The 22,183-nt window shown below is 52.2% G+C and overlaps 1 protein-coding gene across 2 annotated transcripts in view; it reads right to left on the bottom strand.

Annotated features, from left to right (window-relative positions):
* Positions 1 to 865: 865 nt before the first annotated feature.
* Positions 866 to 22,183, bottom strand: part of LOC139756819 (uncharacterized) — a 387,051-nt gene continuing 365,733 nt past the window's right edge. The window contains exon 12 of one of the 2 annotated variants that reach the window (XM_071676636.1): positions 866 to 1,933. In XM_071676636.1, coding sequence (XP_071532737.1) covers positions 1,863 to 1,933 — 71 coding nt within the window. In that variant the 3' untranslated portion in view covers positions 866 to 1,862. The remainder of the gene's footprint in view (positions 1,934 to 22,183) is intronic. The other variant, XR_011714448.1, reaches the window with a different exon arrangement.

Here is a 22,183-nt window from a genome sequence, read left to right as displayed (position 1 = left end):
ATAGCCAACAGGAGTTTCAGGCCTGGCTGACAAAGTGCTCCGGGTCTGGCCAGCAGGTGTTTCAGGTCTGGCTACCAGGTGTTTCCAGACAGCCAACAGGTGTTCTGGGCGGCGGCTGCTTCATGTATGGTCGATACAGGTCCCCGGGCCCGCCACTCCTCCCCCACTGGTCATAGTTTACTACAGGGAGTCTGGGTGTGGTCAGCCATGTCTGTCTGGCTGTGGCTGATGTCTGGGTGTGGTCAACCATGTCTGTCTGGGTGTGGCTGATGTCTTGGGTGTGGTCAGCCATGTCTGTCTGGGTGTGGCTGATGTCTGGGTGTGGTCAGCCATGTCTGTCTGGGTGTGGCTGATGTCTTGGGTGTGGTCAGCCATGTCTGTCTGGGTGTGGCTGATGTCTTGGGTGTGGTCAGCCATGTCTGTCTGGGTGTGGCTGATGTCTTGGGTGTGGTCAGCCATGTCTGTCTGGGTGTGGTCAACCATGTCTGTCTGGGTGTGGCTGATGATGTCTGTGTGGTTATCCCAGGGTGTGGTTATCAATGCCTGGATAGTACTATCTCCCAGGGTGTGGTTATCAATGTCTGTGGTAAAATGTTATCCTGAACCTTACCCTACTCACACACACACACACACACACACACACACACACACACACACACATGTCGACTGTACACCCACCAACCCCCTCCACTGCCTCGCGCGCGATCCCTCGTCCCTCAGTTACCAGCCTCAGACGGGGCAAGTTGGCCACCCGCCTTCATATCTGGCGGCCTGGCCCCCCCCCCCCCCCCCCGCCCCGCCCCCCTCACGAATGATAAAGGAATTATGACCTGATTCCTCCTGGCCCCTCCCCCCTCCATGACGCGACCTTGTTTTAACCCCTCCTCCCCTACACACACACACAACTGGTGACCTTATGCGACCCAAAGACAAATACAGGACCCTGAGAGGAAAAGGTCGTACGACCCAACACGACCCGGCCATCACAGAGCACGGCTGACACACACACACACACACACACACACACACACACACACACACACACGCACATCCGGTACGCCCCAGCACACATCGAACACGCAGGAAACACAAGACTCACCGAAGGGCGGGACACCACACTCGACCCCGTACATTACAGTCGTCTAAGACCCACACGGGACACGTAGGACTTGATACACGAGAGGAGGTGTCTCACACAGCTGGTCCCCCGAGGCGAGGCACCACAACAGTACCTGGTGCCCGAGCCCTAACGCAGATGATCTGTGCCACAGACTACGACACGCAAACACTCATGACACACACTTCGTACCGTGGCACCCTCACGTCCCGTGACACCCTCATGTCCCGTGACACCCTCATGTCCCGTGACACCCCTCATGTCCCGTGACACCCTCACGTCCCGTGACACCCTCACGTCCCGTGACACCCTCACGTCCCGTGACACCCTCACGTCCCGTGACACCCTCATGTACCGTGACACCCTCACGTCCCGTGACACCCTCACGTTCCGTGACACCCTCATGTACCGTGACACCCTCACGTCTTAACATTAACGCAGTCCAACATCCCCCACGTCTTAATTCCTCCATGACACCTTCCTCGCCGCTGGTGGGTGGGGAACTTCACGCCGTGTCTTCTTGTAGTTGTGTGGCGGCGGGATATCCACGGGGCTCCTCCGTCGCATCTCAGCACCACCACTCCCTCCTCCTCCTCCACCATTATCTCCCGCAGTGTTGGCGCCCCGTCTTCCTCTCTCTCCCTCTCGGCGGCGTCCTCCATCTCCTCATCCTCCTTGGTCCCAGGTGGTGGGCGTGTGCGTGTGTGAGTGTGTGTGTGTGGGGAGGGAGGTGGTGTTGCCATGGCTACCAGTAGGGCAATTTGCAGGCGTCTCTCTTGCCTAGGCAGGTGAACGCCACCACCACCGCCAGCACCCCTGTTGGGAGACGGAGAAGCAGAGGATAAAGAGAGCAGGGAATGAGCACAGGTTCAGTGGCATCCAAATGAGGGGAAGTGGCGCCGGCTGGCAGGTATATAAGTGGGGAAGGAAGAGGTGGAGAGGGGGGGGAGTCGGTCGGTAAGTAGGTGTTCAAGAGAGAGAGAGAGAGAGAGAGAGAGAGAGAGAGAGAGAGAGAGAGAGAGAGAGAGAGAGAGAGAGAGAGAGAGAGAATATCAACATAAGTACAGCATTACATGAGCAACCAGAGTAATTCTAGCCACAAACAGACACACACACACACATACGCACACAGAACGCACACAAGCCATACGCAATACGACATACGCCATCTTTACATGTACAACACACCGGACATACATATATACATACATACATACATGACCGACATACATCAAACATACCACTATGTACTCCAGGGTCACTGCCATCCACGTATATAATAATGCTGATATACGCAGTACACACTGATCACAGCACATTATCATACAATACATACCACATCACAATCATATACGCAATAAACACCATCACATTATCATACAATATATACACATCATATCGTACAGTATACCACATCAAATAATCATATAAGCAAATCACATACCACATCACATAATCATATAAGCAAATCACATACCACATCACATAATCATACAATATATGCAAAATCACATCATATAATACATACAAATCATATATGTGAACACAATATACGTAAGGAACACAGGAAAATATTTCATTACATATAAAAATGATATACACATCATATAAAGATGACAAATCATATATATATATTCTTTTCTTTCAAACTATTCGCCATTTCCCGCGTTAGCGAGGTAGCGTTAAGAACAGAGAACTGGGCCTTTGAGGGAATATCCTCACCTGGCCTCCTTCTCTGTTCCTTCTTTTGGAAAATTAAAAAAAAATAATGAGAGGGGAGGACTTCCAGCCCCCCGCTCCCTCCCCTTTTAGTCGCCTTCTACGACACGCAGGGAATACGTGGGAAGTATTCTTTCTCCCCTATCCCCAGGGATATATATATATATATATATATATATATATATATATATATATATATATATATATATATATATATATCATCAGTTGTTCGCTGATGATACAGCGCTGGTAGCTGATTCGGGTGAGAAACTGCAGAAGCTGGTGACTGAGTTTGGTAAAGTGTGTGAAAGAAGAAAGCTGAGAGTAAATGTGAATAACAGCAAGGTTAATAGGTACAGTAGGGTTGAGGGACAAGTCAATTCAGAGGTAAGTTTGAATGGAGAAAAACTGGAGGAAGTGAAGTATTTTAGATATATGGGAGTGGATTTGGCAGCGGATGGAACCGTGGAAGCGGAAGTGAATCATAGGGTGGGGGAGGGGGCGAAAATTCTGGGACCACTGAAGAATGTGTGGAAGTCGAGAACATTATCTCGGAAAGCAAAAATGGCTATGTTTGAAGGAATAGTGGTTCCAACAATGTTATATGGTTGCGAGGCGTGGGCTATGGATAGAGTTGTGCGCAGGAGGGTGGATGTGCTGGAAATGAGATGTTTGAGGACAATATGTGGTGTGAGATGGTTTGATCGAGTAAGTAATGACAGGGTAAGAGAGATGTGTGGTAATAAAAAGAGTGTGGTTGAGAGAGTAGAGGAGGGTGTTTTGAAATGGTTTGGTCACATGGAGAGAATGAGTGAGGAAAGATTGACCAAGAGGATATATGTGGCAGAGGTGGACGGAACGAGAAGTGGGAGACCAAATTGGAGGTGGAAAGATTGAGTGAAAAAGATTTTGAGTGATCGGGGCCTGAACATGCAGGAGGGTGAAAGGCGTGCAAGGAATAGAGTGAATTGGAACGATGTGGTATACCGGGGTCGACGTGCTGTCAATGGATTGAACCAGGGCATGTGAAATGTCTGGGGTAAACCATGGAAAGTTCTGTGGGGCGTGGATGTGGAAAGGGAGCTGTGGTTTCGGTGTATTATTACATGACAACTAGAGACAGAATGTGAACGAATGAGGCCTTTGTTGTCCTTTCTTAGCGCTACTTCGCACACATGAGGGGGGAGGGGGTTCTTATTTCATGTGTGGCGAGGTGGCGATGGGAATGAATAAAGGCAGACAGTATGAATTATGTACATGTGTATATATGTATATGTCTGTGTGTGTATATATATGTATACGTTGAGGTGTATAGGTATGTATATGTGCGTGTGTGGACGTGTATGTATATACATGTGTATGTGGGTGGGTTGGGCCATTCTTTCGTTTGTTTCCTTGCGCTACCTCGCTAACGCGGGAGACAGCGGCAAAGCAAAGCATATATATATATATATATATATATATATATATATATATATATATATATATATTTCTTTCTTTTCTTTCAAACTATTCGCCATTTCCCGCATTAGCGAGGTAGCGTTAAGAACAGATGACTGGGCCTTTGAGGGACTACCCTCACCTGGCCCAATTCTCTGTTCCTTCTTTTGGAAAATTAAAAAAAAAAAATGAGAGGGGAGGATTTCCAGCCCCCCGCTCCCTCCCCTTTTAGTCGCCTTCTACGACACGCAGGGAATACGTGGGAAGTATTCTTGCTCCCCTATCCCCAGGGATAGGGATATATATATATATATATATATATATATATATATATATATATATATATATATATATATATATATATATATTCATTTATTCGTTTATCATCATCACTCCATTATGCATATGATTATTTCATCAGCGACAGACAATACCAAGCTATGAAATTCTCTCGAGTCTTATTCCACTTTCACTGCTCTTCAGAAGCAGTGCAAAGCCATTCTTCGCAAAGTCAAGCACGTCGATATTACGTTTTCTTCAGTGTGACAACTCGCTCTGGTCCTTAACCAGAAACAGTGCCAATAACTTCTACAATTCAATATTTCCTCTATTCTTTTTTTTTTTTGGTTGAGTAATCTATAAGTGATCCTTCAGGGTTGTGGTTTATCTTTAAGTCAACCTTTTCTCTCCTTTTAACTACCTTCCTTCAACGCAAGACCGTATTACCTCATCTGTCCATCATGCCTTCTCCCTGAAAGCTTCATTTGCCCTGGTTCAGCGCGGTAACAGCGTGTCGTCTCCTGTATACCACAACGCTCCAATTTGCTCTCTCTCATGCAAGCCCTCTCTCTGTCTTCTGATTATGTTAAAGTCCCGGGAGCTCATAACCTCTCTCTCTCTCTCTCTCTCTCTCTCTCTCTCTCTCTCTCTCTCTCTCTCTAACCTTCCTTCTTTGTCTCTCCCCTCCTCGTTTTCCCTCCACTTCTACCTCATAGATCCTCTTCGACAATCTCTCTTCACTCATCCTCTCCATATCTCTCCATCCTCTCCATATGTCTCATCTCAGCAAACGCTCGCCTCTCACACTGTCATTCCACCACACACCCAACCCTCCTCAAGCAACTCATTTCTAACACGTCACCCTCTTCTGCATCCAGGGTCCAAGACTTGCACCCGTGCAACACCGTCGGGAGTACTAGTGCCTTCAAACATAGTCTAAAAACGACCTCTCCTCTCCTCCTCTCCGCACACTCTTCAGTGCATTCGGGATCTTTGCAAGCTCTCCCCACGCATCCCTATAACTCACTTCCAGCTCCCATGGTTCCTCCCCGATGCAATGCCCAATCCCAGGTAAGTAAAGCACCCCATTACTTTCAGGTTCTTCCCGTTCAAACTCACACCCAACCCAGCCTCTCTCGCTTCCCTGCTATGCCATCAATTCCCATTATCTCTCAACTTCTTCGCTTCATACACTCTCCCAAATTGACACCCAAGCTTCTGGAGGTTTCCCCCCCTCCGGCAGAGGACGAAAAAGAAAGAAAGAAAGAAAGAAAGGGACACATGATCGTCAGACTCATTCGTATGAAGACTTGGGGCCTCCAGCAGAAGTCTAACGAGAGCTCGAGAATCACGGAAGATTCAGCAGGTTAAAAACAAGACTATTAAACCCAACTGTCAATAACGACGACACGATGGTGGTGATCTCTCGAGGAACGAAGGGCGCCCCGAGGTGCAGGCGAGGACTCGTGTCCCGTGGGACGAACACGAACGTAGAGAAACGTAATGATCCCCTCTCGGGACCTGTGAGTGACCGGCCGCATCTACGATGCGATACGATGCATCTACGATACGAGGAGAATGAGGGACGCAACGCGGTCATCGGCTGTGAGAGTCTAATCCGAAGGAAAATATTTGTAGAATCGTTCATAAGAGAGAAAGATTAGCGGTCCGACCCAACCACTGTATTGCCTCTTGCGTGAATGCGGAAGGACCCAATACCCATTTGGGTCAGGGGGAAGAAAGGGAAAGGAAAAGAAAGAAGGGGAATATAACGACCCGTGGTAACGAGTGAGGTCGGTAAAGCGCAACACAAGCCTCCGATAAGCCGTGTCTCCACTATCGCAGGAGAGGAAAAACTCGCGATAACCTACAGTCGAAGTCGGTGATAACGAGGAAGAGAAGGTGGGGTAAACAAGCCGGAGGTCCTCCCGGTGTGATGAGAGAATACGAGGAATGTATTCGTGAGAAGCCGCCATGTCTTCTGGGTCCTGCAGGTCGGGGCGTTCAAAGGCGACGGGTCTTCTAGATCCTGCAGGTCGGGGCGTTCAAAGGCGACGGGTCTTCTGGGTCCTGCAGGTCGGGGCATTCAAAGGCGACGGGTCTTCTGGGTCCTGCAGGTCGGGGCGTTCAAAGGCGACGGGTCTTCTGGGTCCTGCAGGTCGGGGCATTCAAAGGCGACGGGTCTTCTGGATCCTGCAGGTCGGGGCGTTCAAAGGCGACGGGTCTTCTAGATCCTGCAGGTCGGGGCGTTCAAAGGCGACGGGTCTTCTGGGTCCTGCAGGTCGGGGCATTCAAAGGCGACGGGTCTTCTGGGTCCTGCAGGTCGGGGCGTTCAAAGGCGACGGGTCTTCTGGGTCCTGCAGGTCGGGGCATTCAAAGGCGACGGGTCTTCTGGGTCCTGCAGGTCGGGGCATTCAAAGGCGACGGGTCTTCTGGGTCCTGCAGGTCGGGGCGTTCAAAGGCGACGGGTCTTCTGGATCCTGCAGGTCGGAGTGTTCAAAGGCGACGGGTCTTGTAGCTCTACCCGGGCAGAGCACAACGAGAGACCTCACAAGTACCCACCAGGTCTTCCTGATCTAAGAGTGTATTACATGGGGGTCTTCACAATACCTGGCGATGGTGGGTCTTCCGCCAATCACTTCGCCAAGGTAGAATTGAAAGCCTTCCGCCTTGTTAACTCTCCGACTATCACTTCTCTTCAGCCATAACATCTGTCGTCAGCCCTCATGTTAATAATCTCTCTCTCTCTCTCTCTCTCTCTCTCTCTCTCTCTCTCTCTCTCTCTCTCTCTCTCTCCTCTCTCTGTTCTACAGTCATCACTCCTCCCGCTGGTCTCGCGAGCTGTCTGCTTGTGTACCCAGTCCGTGCGACCTAAGACCCAAGGAGTGCGGCTGGTTACTTCTTGTCATAGTCGGCGTGGAGGCCAGACACACGAGCCACTGACAGTTATGATCCCTAAGCCTTCCCCCACCTTGCTTCTTTCCTCTCGTACACCAGTGGAATTCTGTTCCTTCTTTCGCCTCTCCATCATCCTGTGTTCCTCCCGTTTTCGCGAGCCGAGTCTGTAAACATCAGAGGAACTCGAACGAGTCCTCCATGTATATATTTTTTTTCTTTCTTTAAATGATCTCATCATTTTTACCTTTCCAAGCGACATGGCTTCGACAGGAGCGTCTGTGGCAGCCGTTTCAGCTAAGGGGGTTAGGCTTCCGATCGCGTCGTGTCGGCCGAAAGAAAAATATTGTACCGAACGTCTCCGACCTACGAAAGAGACAGGGAGGGAATCTACGTTGTGATCCCACCTCCCCAAAGAAACACAATACTGTTGTAATCGTTCGACGGAGTTCGAGGTAATCAATCATCAGTTCGCTGCGTGAGAAACACAGCGGTACAATTCTTTTTTTTTGGCGCCAGAAGCCTGCTTGACGAACGCGCAAGACCACTCATGAAGCCAGAGACGGACAGATGACAGAGTGTAGTAGACAGGTGAAGGGGGATGTTGGCGATCTGCAACGCATGTCCGGGAAGCTGAGACGCGGGTGTTCGCCACAAGCGAGGCCCCGATCGGAGGGGCGCTATCGCTTGGGGGTGTCACCGGCTCTTGTCTACTCAAGAGGAGACAGTGCGAGGTGGTTTGAGGAGGAGGAGGAGGAGCGGTCGGTGCGTCAGGGAGGGAGGGAGGGGAAAGGGAAGCGAAGCTCCCTGGGGACGATCATGTGTGTGTGTGTGTGTGTGTGTGTGATGCTCGGTCACGAAGGACAAGGGCGGCTGGGCCCAGTGAAACCTGAATGACCGAGAGAGAGAGAGAGAGAGAGAGAGAGAGAGAGAGAGAGAGAGAGAGAGAGAGAGAGAGAGGTGTGGGCCCAGCGGGGCACACGGGCCCGAGGAAAACGACAACAAATAAATCCTGGGCGCGGGGGATGGGACGGAACGGAACGGAGCCCCAAGAAGAATGCCAGATCTCGATGTTCCGGGTCATTAGAGGTAACAATTAACGATCCGATGAATTACCTCATTAATATGATAAGGGGGCGAGCCAGCCACAGACGAGAGGAGGACATCAGAAGTTACCTGAGCGGACGGAGGTCGGCCATTGGCAGGAGGACCTTTACTGCCGCCTCGCCGACCAGCAGGGGCCATCACGGGAACGATGAGCGACGGGGCCTGACTGTGTACGGTACTGGAGGGGACCTGGTTAACGTGTGGATTCTGACGTCGGAGGGGAACTGATACTGGAGGGGACATGGTGACGTGTGGATTTTGATGTCGGAGGGGACCTGATGCTGGAAGGGGGGGGGGGGGGACTTCATGTCTTGAAGGGGACCAGATGCTGGAGGGGACCTGGTATCGTGTGGGAACTTGATGCTGAAGGGGACCTGGTGCTACAGGGAACCTTGAACTGGAGGGACCTGATGCTGGAGGGATCCTGGAACTGGAGGGACCTGATGCTGGAGGGACCTGGAACTGGAGGGACCTGATGCTGGAGGGACCTGGAACTGGAGGGACCTGATGCTGGAGGGACCTGGAACTGGAGGGACCTGATGCTGGAGGAGCCTGGAACTGGAGGGACCTGGAACTGGGGGACCTGATGTTGGAGGGACCTGAAACTGGAGGGACCTGGAACTGGGGGACCTGATGTTGGAGGGACCTGGAACTGGAGGGACCTGATGCTGGAGGAACCTGGAACCGGAGGGACCTGATGCTGGAGGGACCTGGAACAGGGGGACCTGATGCTGGAGGAGCCTGGAACCGGAGGGACCTGATGCTGGAGGGACCTGGAACTGGAGGGACCTGGAATTGGAGGGACCTGATGCTGGAGGGACCTGGAATTGGTGGGACCTGGAATTGGAGGGACCTGATGCTGAAGGGACCTGGAACTGGAGGGACCTGATGCTGGAGGGAACCTGGAACTGGAGGGACCTGGAATTGGAGGGACCTGGAATTGGAGGGACCTGATGCTGGAGGGACCTGGAACTGGAGGGACCTGATGCTGGAGGGAACCTGGAACTGGAGGGACCTCATGCTGGAGGGAATCTGGAACTGGAGGGACCTGAACTGGAGGAAACCTGGAACTGGAGGGACCTCATGCTGGAGGGAACCTGGAACTGGGAGGACCTGGTGCTGGAGGGAACTTAAGATGTTAAGAGAACCAAGTGCTGGAGGAGACTTTGTACTGTGTGTGTAGGAGGGTCCTGTGCTTGAGGGGGACGTGCTGAGGGTGAAACTACTATGTTGTTGAAGGGACTTTGTGAAGCGGGTCACACTGGAGAAGATGACGTAAGACGTGTGATCGTAAGAGATTGAAAACCTTCCGACCGTTATGATCCAAATATCCGACCGTTATGATGCAAATATTCGACCGATATGATCCAAATATTCGACCGATATGATCCAAATATTCGACCGATACGATCCAAATATCGACCGATAAGATCCAAAATATCCAACAGATATGGTCGTAATATCCGCCCGATATAATCTCAATACCATACAAATCTCAGACCGATTTGATCTAAGCATCCGATCGATACGATCTTTACATCCAACCGATACGAACTTCACATCCAACCGATACGATCTTCACATCCAACCGATCTCTCTTAATATCCGAGACATAATCTTTATCATAAGGAACGAGATAGAGAGGCAATCAAGTCCAACCCTCTTTGAAGACTGACTGAGTCACATTGGTAATTAAAGTCCAGACGTGGGGCTTTACCGGGCTCAGGAAAGCTCCTCCTCTGTCATTCGTCATCAGTTCTACTTTACTTCTTCTTGATTCTTTTATCATCAAATTGTCGCCTTAAATGTCCTCCATGGCTAGAGGCGTGGATTAGCAGGCTAGAGATCCTGCGCTGATGGCAGCTACTTTAAGAGTCACACACACATTCGTGAACTGATTTCATGTTGCATCATCCCAGTCATGAATAGTGTGTGTCGTAAGATACAGGGGTGAAATATTGCGAATCACACACACACACACACACACACACACAATGATCTACGTAAATCATCTGCCCGAACATGTTTGCAGATGATGCCAAAGTCATGAGGGAAGACTGAAATGCACGGAGGATCTGCATCACCTCACAAGGGGACCTTGGCAGACTCCAAAGGCTGGGGTGATATATATGTATGACGAAGGAAATTCGACCCCCCAGCCAATGTGAAATAATGAGGACTGGTAACGGAGCATGTAGACCCCTCATGTGTTTATCATCTAGGAGGAAACGAGCCATAGAAATCAGTGTGTGTGTGTGTGTGTGTGTGTGTGTGTGTGTGTGTGTGTGTGTGTGTGTGTGTGTGACTTGCGAGTTGCCATCGTCCCTAACCTATCCTCTTCGTCCTACTTTAAAAGAATAGCTAAGGAGACCAATCATCTGCCGATAAATATTAGAACTGCAGTCAGGTTCATGTTTACGTAATTATCTAGCTAGCTGTTCACACTATAATCAAGGCCAAAACTGAAATGTGCTCCTCAGGTTTGGTTCAGAGCACTTCCAAAAATCACGAAGAACTAATAGAGAAGGTCCAGAGGAGGCCAAGAAAGATGGTACCAGACAGGAAAAGGCGAGAGACTTTATCTAACTCTGCCTCACCTTGAAAGAGAAAATGAGTGAGGGGTGACCCCGATCACAACCCATGTTAAGTTTTTAAAACAGATCAATGACATAAACAATGTACATCCTTTCAAGATGTAAGGACAGAATTCAACCAAAGAACATCATAAGAAATTAAGCAAGAGACTTGTTGAGAAAAAGAAATGTGAGGAAGTATTTCCATCGTACAGGAGCAGTGGTTGAATGGAATGACATAATGGCTGAGGTCTTGGTAAATACAGATTAATATACAGAAATATATAAAGGTGTGCGATGGTAGAGATGAGGTACCACGAGTGTAAAACTCTCTCTCTCTCCCCCTGCAGTATAAATCGGTAATAACAAAAAGGTAACACATACACACACAACCCATGATTCATACACGGGCCCGCAAGGGGTTCAAATCCTAAACTTGGAACTCGGCCCACAGATAATTCCAGATGTTCATCCTCCCCCTTCCCTTGGGAGTGGTCGAATAAATAGGCATCTGGCTTAGGCTAGGGGTATGTACATGAATATAAAAGTGAAGACTATTACCATCATACAATATTAAGAGATGGGGCCAATACGAATGTAAAACTCTCTTTCTCCCCGTAATACACAAGAGTAATCACGAACAGTAATCACGTACAGTAATCACGAACAGTAATCACGTACACACACACGGGAATATTCAGTAATTCCCAGGCTAAAGAGCTAAGCGTGGGTGACGTCAATAATGAACGGGAAAATATTACATTACCAACGTCACGGAAGCCATGCGTTGCTTCTTGCGCGAGATGTCTGTGGAGGTCCCTCCAGCTGACGTGGCCCGAACCACATCCCAGCTGACGTGGCCCGGACCACACCCCAGCTGGCGTGGCCCGGACCACACTCCAGCTGACGTAGCCCGAACCACACCCCAGCTGACGTGGCCCGAACCATACCCCAGCTGGCGTGGCCCGGACCACACCCCAGCTGGCGTGGCCCGGACCACACTCCAGCTGACGTAGCCCGAACCACACCCCAGCTGACGTGGCCCGAACCATACCCCAGCTGACGTAGCCCGAACCACACCCCAGCTGACGTGGCCCGAACCACACCCCAGCTGGCGTGGCCCGGACCACACCCCAGCTGGCGTGGCCCGGACCACACCCCAGCTGGCGTGGCCCGGACCACACCCCAGCTGACGTGGTCCGGACCATACCCCAGCTGGCGTGCCCTGGACCAGACCCCAGCTGACGTGGCTCGAACCATACCCCAGCTGGCGTGCCCTGGACCAGACTCCAGCTGACGTGGCCTACACCACACCCCACCAGGAGGAGATTACCGCAGCAGAGGGAAGACCTGGCCTTCTCCCACAACCACACAATCCTCCACCATAACCCCAACCCTTCCAAAAGAAATTGGCGAAATACCGAGAACGAATCTAATCACCTAATCAAGGTACAGCATCCAGGGTAACGAGTTCAGCATCTGCCAGTGGTAAAGGGAGAGAGGGAGGGAGGGAGCTGGAAGAGATGAGCGGCTGGGACACTGCAGCAGCCTCCTCCTCCCTCCGTCAATCACGAACGTAATGAGGAATCACTTTGCCACCATCTGCCAGGGACTCGTCCTCCTCTTCCTCCTCCAACACCTTGACACCATCCCCTGCCTCTCTCGACTCACGGCACGAGAACCCGCAAATCGCCAGATGGGTCACACGGCCTTAAGGGAAAGCGCTCATCTACCCCGAGTGACTTCAGTATAACACTCTACTCAACATCAGCTTTCCCCTGTACTAGCCAGACCACCTTCTGCCGCACCGCCAAGCGGGTTCCTCTCCTACAAATCAAGATGACCCGGGGACTGGAAGACCTCGTAAGTCTCCACCCTCGACATCGAAGTCAACAAGGCCACAATCGATGAGTTATGACCTCCTGCCGTCACCCTGATCCCCCTTGGCTTAGCCGGTGCGAGTCGTGTGCTTTAAAAAGAGACGCCGCAAACCTTACCTTGGCGGATTGGTAGCCTCCTGTACCACCCGCTGCCTCGTTAGCTCCCTAACTTTCTGTATTGCAACTTTACGCGAGACGCAAGACCCGAGAATATATATATATATATATATATATATATATATATATATATATATATATATATATATATATATATATATATATATGGGCACCAGCCAATCTGAGTTGAATTGAAGGCCTGGGACGGGCAAGTAAATTAAATAAGGACGGACGCGTCCGTAGACTTTTTCTCTCCACCGTCGCATTACGAAGACATAGTGAGTGATCAGATGACTGACTTTAAGATCCCGAGGCCCGTCCAGAGGGGCTGCGTAGCTAAATGCGTCGAGGAACTAAATTTTTCTCCGAGTTTAAGGAGCTGTGTCCCTGGTGTGTGGCTGTGCCGTGGGTAGCCCCTTGATACGCGGCCCTCTCTCCAAACTCTCTCTCTATAAAGATATATATATATGAAGGAGGCGAATCACACGGTACCTTCAGGAGGGGAACAAACCTTTCAGTATCGGTAACTGGATTATCACGGGTGTCGGTCTGGGCTGTGGCTCGCTCGAGACACACAGGTCCTCGACCTCCTCCTCCTCCTCGTAATGGTCTCTAGATGAGGCGAGGTGATGACGAGATTTTGCGATAACAATAGTGGGACGAAGACTAAAGGAAGGACCAGAGGGGGCGTCATAAATAATTGTGACAAGAGGCCACAGGACAAAGGAGTTACTTGCAAATGAAGCTTAAAAAACAAAGGTTGAAAGACCAGAGGTGAAACGTGCTTTGTTACGGGATGATTAAAGATGAAGAAGACCTTCCAGTGGAAGATATTCGGTTGGTATGATACGAATCTTCATCACGTCTCGTCAGGTTAACTCCAGCTGGTGTTGTTGGGAGTGTTGGCCTCGCCACACCATGCACCCATACCCGACCTACAATCTAACACTACCACAGTCTGCTCAACCTCAGTCTCCCTTGCCTAAACTTAGCTTCCCTACCCAACCTCATCGTCCATTGCCTAACCTCACCTTCCCTGCCTAACCTCACCCAGAGCAAAAACTGTCCTCACCATCCTCCACCCACCCGACCGACCATCCCTTAACCACTCAACTCTCCTGACGATTCTCCATGACTTAATATCAATTCATTACCAACCGACGTAACAAGCTTACGGCTAGTATGTGATTCTCTCTCTCTCTCTCTCTCTCTCTCTCTCTCTCTCTCTCTCTCTCTCTCTCTCTCTCTCTCTCTCTCTCTCTCTCTCGTGCCCTAAACAGAGAGTTCTGTATTGGAGTTCTCGCCCTGTGAGCCTTGCCTGACGTGCCACCAGAAGCACCACTTACTCCGGGACACCTGGCCTTGTTAGCCGAGCATGGTGTTCCACCTGGGGCTTCCATACAATCTTTTCACTGAAGCTCCTTCCCACACAGCTCTACATCCCAGCTAGAACACATACACCAGCAAGCATATGAGAGAGAGAGAGAGAGAGAGAGAGAGAGAGAGAGAGAGAGAGAGAGAGAGAGAGAGAGAGAGAGAGAGAGAGAGAGAGAGAGCTGAGGAAGGGAGACTGTTGTCATCTGGGCAGAACAATACGCAGAGAGGAACACGTGTGGTCCATCGAACCCTTCCTGACCACGGCAGGCCAGGCGCCCAGCCTCCACTGTCCCACCATTTAGCCCTGGGATCCACCACATGCCCTAGAACCCCTAACTGATCCCTAGATCCTTCCACTAGCCCCAGAACCCACCACTGATCCCTAGATCCTTCCACTAGCCATAGAACCCACCACTGATCCCTAGGTCCTTCCACTAGCCCTAGGACCCACCACTGATCCCTAGGTCCTTCCACTAGCCCTAGGACCCACCACTGATCCCTAGGTCCTTCCACTAGCCCTAGAACCCACCACTGATCCCTAGGTCCTTCCACTAGCCCTAGAACCCACCACTGATCCCTAGGTCCTTCCACTAGCCCTAGGACCCACCACTGATCCCTAGGTCCTTCCACTAGCCCTAGAACCCACCACTGATCGCTAGGTCCTTCCACTAGCCCTAGAACCCACCACTGATCCCTTGGTCCTTCCACTAGCCCTAGGACCCACCACTGATCCCTAGGTCCTTCCACTAGCCCTAGAACCCACCACTGATCCCTAGGTCCTTCCACTAGCCCTAGAACCCACCACTGATCCCTAGGTCCTTCCACTAGCCCTAGGACCCACCACTGATCCCTAGGTCCTTCCACTAGCCCTAGGACCCACCACTGATCCCTAGGTTCTCCCACTAGCCCTAGAACCCACCAACAAGGACCCAGTCAGTAATCAAGACCCAGCTCTCTGGCCAGTGTCGGGACCACATGGGGTTTTACTGAACATGCCTCATACGTGCGTTAGACTCACGAGTCATTAGTGAGGAGAGGTGAATGAGCCTCACTTACACCATAGTACTCAGCAGGTTAAGTGAGGCTCTGCTTAATTACTTCTTTGGAGTTATAATTAGTATTGCATGGGGGAGGGTGCTATTCCCTCGTGAGACCCTCATCTCGTGTGTGTGTGTGTGTGTGTGTGTGTGTGTGTGTGTGTGTGTGTGGTGAGGGCATCACGATATGGAGGGACCAACAAGCACACAAGAGGGGCGGCGGCCAGCCAGCCCAGCCGACCCCCAGTCATTACCACGCTGGAAGAACTGGGCCGAGGACTTGAAGACCTGGGGAACTGGGGAGAGCGGAGCAGAGGAGGTGCTTTGCGGAGCTGGGGGTAGAGTGAGGAGGTGTATGCGTGTGTGCTCCCGTATCTGTACGTACGGGGGAGGGAGTTCACACTCGTCCGGCCCTTACGTATCTCTTACATTTTTTCGTCATAAAGTTATTCTTTAATTTCCCCAGAAGGTAAGTCTTAATTCACCTCCTGTTGTCTCGGCTTGTCCCACGAGGTCCATCTTGACTCCTCCGCTACTGACGTGCGTCCTCACGTCCCTCCGGCCACTTCTCTTGCCCACTTCCCAGCTCTGGGCTCCAGCACCCAAGAACTTGGAAAAAGACTGAGGGATTATCTCCTCTCTTCGTGGCTCACTCTGCACGGGGGGGTCTGGTGCCGTTCTTGTTGCATTCCACTGGACCACTTTACCACTAGTCTTATACGTGGCTGCTCGAGTGAGGAGACCAGACTGACGTGGTTTATTCCAGCCTGGGCCCGAGTGCACAGTCTAGTTCATCTCCCTGAACATCTCTCAGTCCAAAGCCTCTCACAGATGTGCGCGATGACCATTCGTGTGTTGCGGGGCGCGAGTTTTAAGTCGCGCTGTCCCTTCTCTTAACGTGGTATAGACGTACTATATATTTACTTTTACATGTGTGTATTTACATATAAGCCAGCCTAAGCCAGGTGCCCATTTACTGGCCAGCCAAGAGGGGGAGGATGAACACCTGGGTTGGGTTTAGGCCGACTGTCGCCCGCAATGATATAGGCGGTGAAGGAACATCTCTTCTGCCTCATCTCATACAATACTGGTGATGGACTAAGCTTACGTCTCTCCTGGACAGCTTCCTCGACACATATACTATCGTCGTACGTCCGGCAGTATTGTGGCTGTAGGCCAGTACAACGACATCACCAGTCATGTCTAAACTGTCGTACAGTTACATGATCCGGGTGTAGGCCTTAAAGAATACGAGTAATTTTAGAAGCATTCAAAGACGTGACCTTACGAGACGAGAAAGCTATGTATGTCTTGTCTATACGAACATCAGTACCTTGACCCTGTGCAAGCCTGAAGTCATGCTATATACCAAGTATCGTACGGCAATAAGTATGTTAGGAACATGGGATATTGTGAAGCCACTGGCGCCACAATGTCTCCTGGGGATGGTGGTGTGTGAGAGGCTGGAAACACTGTGGCTGTCTCCAGGTGGATTGTGGGCCAGGTGGCTGCGGCACTCCTAAGTTGCAGGTGGTGGGTGTAAGGCTGTCCCCAGGTGGTGGCTTCACTCCCAGGGTACAGGTGGTGTGGGTCGGTTCTCAGGTGGTGTGTGCTAGGTAGTGACGGCACTCCCAGCGTACAGATGGTGTGGGCATGTCTCCAGGTGGTGTGGGCCAGGAGGTAGTGGCACTCCCACGCTTAGGTGGCGTGGGCCAGGTGGTTAATGGCACTCCCACGTTGTAGGTGGCGTGGGCCAGGTGGTTAATGGCACTCCCACGCTGTAGGTGGCGTGGGCCAGGTGGTTAATGACACTCCCACGTTGTAGGTGGCGTGGGACAGGTGGGTAATGGCACTCCCACGTTGTAGGTGGCGTGGGACAGGTGGTTAATGACACTCCCACGTTGTAGGTGGCGTGGGCCAGGTGGTTAATGGCACTCCCACGTTGTAGGTGGCGTGGGCCAGGTGGTTAATGGAACTCCCACGCTGTAGGTGGCGTGGGCCAGGTGGTTAATGACATTCCCACGTTGTAGGTGGCGTGGGCCAGGTGGTTAATGACACTCCTAGGCTGCAGGTGGCGTGGGCCAGGTGGTTAATGACACTCCCACGTTGTAGGTGGCGTGGGCCAGGTGGTTAATGGCACTCCCACGTTGTAGGTGGCGTGGGCCAGGTGGTTAATGACACTCCTAGGCTGCAGGTGGTGGGTGCACAGCCAGGATGGAGGTGATGGCACTAAGTTGGGCCATCAGCGGGCCGCCACCACCTGGGGAAGACCCTCATCACGGACCACTCACGGGAAAAAGATGGAACCACAACAGCTGTCCATTTCCCTAAGCCAGATGAGATGAGATGGGACCAAGAGAGAGAGAGAGAGAGAGAGAGAGAGAGAGAGAGAGAGAGAGAGAGAGAGAGAGAGAGAGAGCTATGCCACCTGTATCTCTAGTGAGCGAGTGTGAGTGGGGGAGACGGAGCTGTGCGTGTGTGTGTGTGTGTGTGTGTGTGTGTGTGTGTGTGTGTGTCCTATCATCCAGGACCTCCAGTGGCGATACAGTGTATGTCTAGGTTCACATCTTCTCCCTCTTGGTCGACTGTCCATTAAGTACCACAGCCGAGCGAAATCTCGTGACGACAATTTCTTTTTGACTAACATCACCTATCAAAATATATCACATATTTCACTCACTGACTGGTGCCAAGCTGAGCCCCACCACTGGCTGGCACCAACCTGAGCCCCACCACTGACTGGCACCAACCTGAGCCCCACCACTGAGTGGCACCAGGCTGAGTCCCATCACTGGCTGGCACCAACCTGAGCCCCACCACTGGCACTCGACTGGGGCCAACCTGAGTCCCACCACTGACTGGCACCAACCTGAGCCCCACTACTGACTGGCACCAACCTGAGCCCCACCACTGACTGGCACCAACCTGAGCCCCACCACTGGCTGGCACCGGGCTGAGCCCCACCACTGGCTGGCACCAGCCTGAGCCCCACCACTGGCGCTCCTTCAACAGTACTTACATAAGGAATTTATGGCTGAAAAAGTGTCTCGTGATGGGGCGACCATGTAGCAGGTGCTGTAACTCGCTGGTAATTGGACCATTCACGGGCCAGATTTATGGTGCGGAGCGGCCCACCCCAGACCCTATTACCGGGCCCGCGTGTCGCCCCCGTCGGCTCCCACTGGGCTTTATGGCCGACCCGAAAGTAAAACTCGATCTGGGATGATCGGCAAGCGAAAACTCCTCTCTGGATGTCTTCTGCTGCGAGACTCTACCCCCGCAGAGATGGTCTCTGCTGCGAGACTCTACCCCCGCAGAGATGGTCTCTGCTGCGAGACTCTACCCCCGCAGAGATGGTCTCTGCTGCGAGAGACTCTACCCCCGCAAAGATGGTCTCTGCTGCGAGAGACTCTGCCCCAGCAGAGATGGCCTCTGCTGCGAGAGAGACTGCCCCAGCAGAGATGGCCTCTGCTGCGAGAGACTCTACCCCAGCAGAGATGGTCTCTGCTGCTATGTTCCATATGCCAGGATGGCCTCTGCTGCCGTACTTCTTATTCCAGGACTGCAGACGTGCTTGGTCTTCCAGGATGGCCTCAGCCTGCGTGTATTTTCTTCCCCCTTCCAAGACGACCTTCTGCTTTCTGCTTCTTCCAAGATGATCTTTGTTGCTGTACTTCTTCTTCCAGGATGGTTCCGATAGTGCACCACCCCTTCCAGAAGGCAGCCAAGCCCTCGTAAGAAAATGCCCATCCCACTCCTGCAAGGCATCTCTCCCATCCCCTCTTCCTTCATCGTTCTTCCCGTCGATCCCAACTGCTCTTCAAACGATCCTGGAAAACATATCTTCCCAGGCGTCACGGGCCAGATTCAACCAGCGAGTTTGTCGCCTGGTGATCACAACGGAAGCTGTAAGCTCTCCTTCAACCCTCACAATGGTCACTGACGAGTTAAGTCTTCTTCAGCCATCATGCGTTGGAGACCAAGATATCGTTCGGCAACAGCTTCCTCCTCTGGCATGGAGTAATAACGGAATAACCGGCAGATAAACGCTCATCTTGATCCAGTTTGGTGCCTGGAGAGGAGCGAAAGATCGGGGACCGCAATGTTCACCTTCCAGTCCTGTAGGGTGGAGCCGGGAGGTCCTCTATGTACCTGCAGCAGCACAAGGCCCCAGAACACGACCGTAACCCTCTTCACGCTAGAACTCAGTCGATGTAATATCTCCAAGGTCATCATCATGGGGATTTCAGGTACAAAGAAAAGCTTCGCGGCCAACCACAGGTTGGTAGATGCATTTCGTCTAGAAGCTTCGTGGCCAACCATAGGTTGGTGGATGAGTTTCATGCAAGAAGCTTCGTGGCCAACCATAGGTTGGTGGATGAGTTTCATGCAAGAAGCTTCGTGGCCAACCATAGGTTGGTGGATGAGTTTCATGCAAGAAGCTTCGTGGCCAACCATAGGTTGGTGGATGAGTTTCGTGCAAGAAGCTTCGTGGCCAACCATAGGTTGGTAGAGGCATTTCGTCCAAGAAGCTTCGTGGCCAACCATAGGTTAATGGATGCATTTCATCCAAGAAGCTTCGTGGCCAACCATAGGTTGGTGGATGAGTTTCATGCAAGAAGCTTCATGGCTTACCATAGGATGGTGGATGCGTTTCGACCAAGAAGCTTCGTGGACAACCATAGGTTAATGGATGCATTTCATCCAAGAAGCTTCGTGGCCAACCATAGGTTAATGGATGCATTTCATCCAAGAAGCTTCGTGGCCAACCATAGGTTGAAAGATGCCTTTCGACCAAGAAGCTTCGTGGCCAACCATAGGTTGGCAGATGTATTTCAACCATGTAATCCCACGTGAAATCAACGGTCACATGGTTACCTTCCAGACTATACCCCCAGCCTCCTACTGCACCCACCACCTGCTACATTTACCATCTCACACACGACGCAGGCGACGAACTGGAGGTAAAGTCGAGACCAATTTCCTTAGGACGCTATGATGGTCAGTATAAACGAAACCAAAGAGATACGACTCCTATGCCCTTGAGCACGACAATACGACCCTTGGGTACAAACAGCTGTGCCTGTTATCTTCAAGGCCCTTCTGGGGCGTCAGGTCGAAGCCTAGGGGATCGTACCTTCGTGCTTCAAGGTCGTACCGTCGTGATCACGAAGTGACGTACTTTCAGCACCACATGAACCAAACCTCCTGCAATACAATCCGACCAAAGGTGCGACTACAGATAAGCCTGCAAGTGGTCACGCCCCGAACAGGGAAGTCACTTTCGACGAGACGTGGACAAAAAGTGGCTCAGGGACTCGGCCTCGTCAGGGACGCCTCCTCCCTCTCTCCAATGGAGTCCCACCATTTCCCTGTACCTTGCGGGAATGCAGGCAGCGCCAGAGCTGCAGGAGTTTCCTGGAAGGAGTCCCGGGATTGTATAATAAAGAACGTGAAGAAAGAACAAATTTCGTTTGGCGGAAATTTATTTAGTGAGGGCTTGGGGATTCCCTCGGGGAATGTTACAACAGCCTTGAACAGACGATGGAACCTTCCCGCCCCTCTGGCTGAGTCTGGTCTGGACCTTCCCGCCCCTCTGGCTGAGTCTGGTCTGGACCTTCCCGCCCCTCTGGCTGGGTCTGGTCTGGACCTTCCCGCCCCTCTGGCTGGGTCTGGTCTGGACCTTCCTGCCCCTCTGGCTGGGTCTGGTCTGGACCTTCCCGCCCCTCTGGCTGGGTCTGGTCTGGACCTTCCCGCCCCTCTGGCTGGGTCTGGTCTGGACCTTCCCAGCCCCTCTGGCTGGGTCTGGTCTGGGCCTTCTTGCCCCTCTGGCTGGGTCTGGTCTGGACCTTCCCGCCCCTCTGGCTGGGTCTGGTCTGGACCTTCCCAGCCCCTCTGGCTGGGTCTGGTCTGGACCTTCCTGCCCCTCTGGTTGGGTCTGGTCTGGACCTTCCCGCCCCTCTGGCTGGGTCTGGTCTGGGCCTTCTTGCCCCTCTGGCTGGGTCTGGTCTGGACCTTCCCACCCCTCAGGCTGGGTCTGGTCTGGACCTTCCCGCCCCTCAGGCTGGGTCTGGTCTGGACCTTCCCGCCCCTCTGGCTGGGTCTGCTCTGGATCTTCCCGCCCCTCTGGCTGGGTCTAGTCTGGATCTTCACGCCCCTCTGGCTGGGTCTGGTCTAGACCTTCCTGCCCCTCTGGCTGGGTCTAGTCTGGACCTTCCTGCCCCTTTGGCTGGGTCTAGTCTGGACCTTTACGCCCCTCTGGCTGGGTCTAGTCTGAACCTTCACGCCCCTCTGGCTGGGTCTAGTCTGGACCTTCTTGCCCCTCTGGCTGGGTCTAGTCTGGACCTTCCTGCCCCTCTGGCTGGGTCTAGTCTGGACCTTCCTGCCCCTCTGGCTGGGTCTAGTCTGGACCTTCCTCCTCCTCTGGCTGGGTCTAGTCTGGACCTTCCTGCCCCTCTGGCTGGGTCTAGTCTGGACCTTCCAGCCCCTCTGGCTGGGTCTAGTCTGGACCTTCACGCCCCTCTGGCTGGGTCTAGTCTGGACCTTCCTGCCCCTCTGACTGGGTCTAGTCTGGACCTTCCTCCTCCTCTGGCTGGGTCTAGTCTGGACCTTCCTGCCCCTCTGGCTGGATCTGCTCTGGTT

The sequence above is a fragment of the Panulirus ornatus genome, chromosome 23, assembly GCF_036320965.1.
Source record: "Panulirus ornatus isolate Po-2019 chromosome 23, ASM3632096v1, whole genome shotgun sequence".
Lineage (NCBI taxonomy): Eukaryota > Metazoa > Arthropoda > Malacostraca > Decapoda > Palinuridae > Panulirus > Panulirus ornatus.
This window is presented reverse-complemented; position numbering and strand designations above follow the sequence as displayed.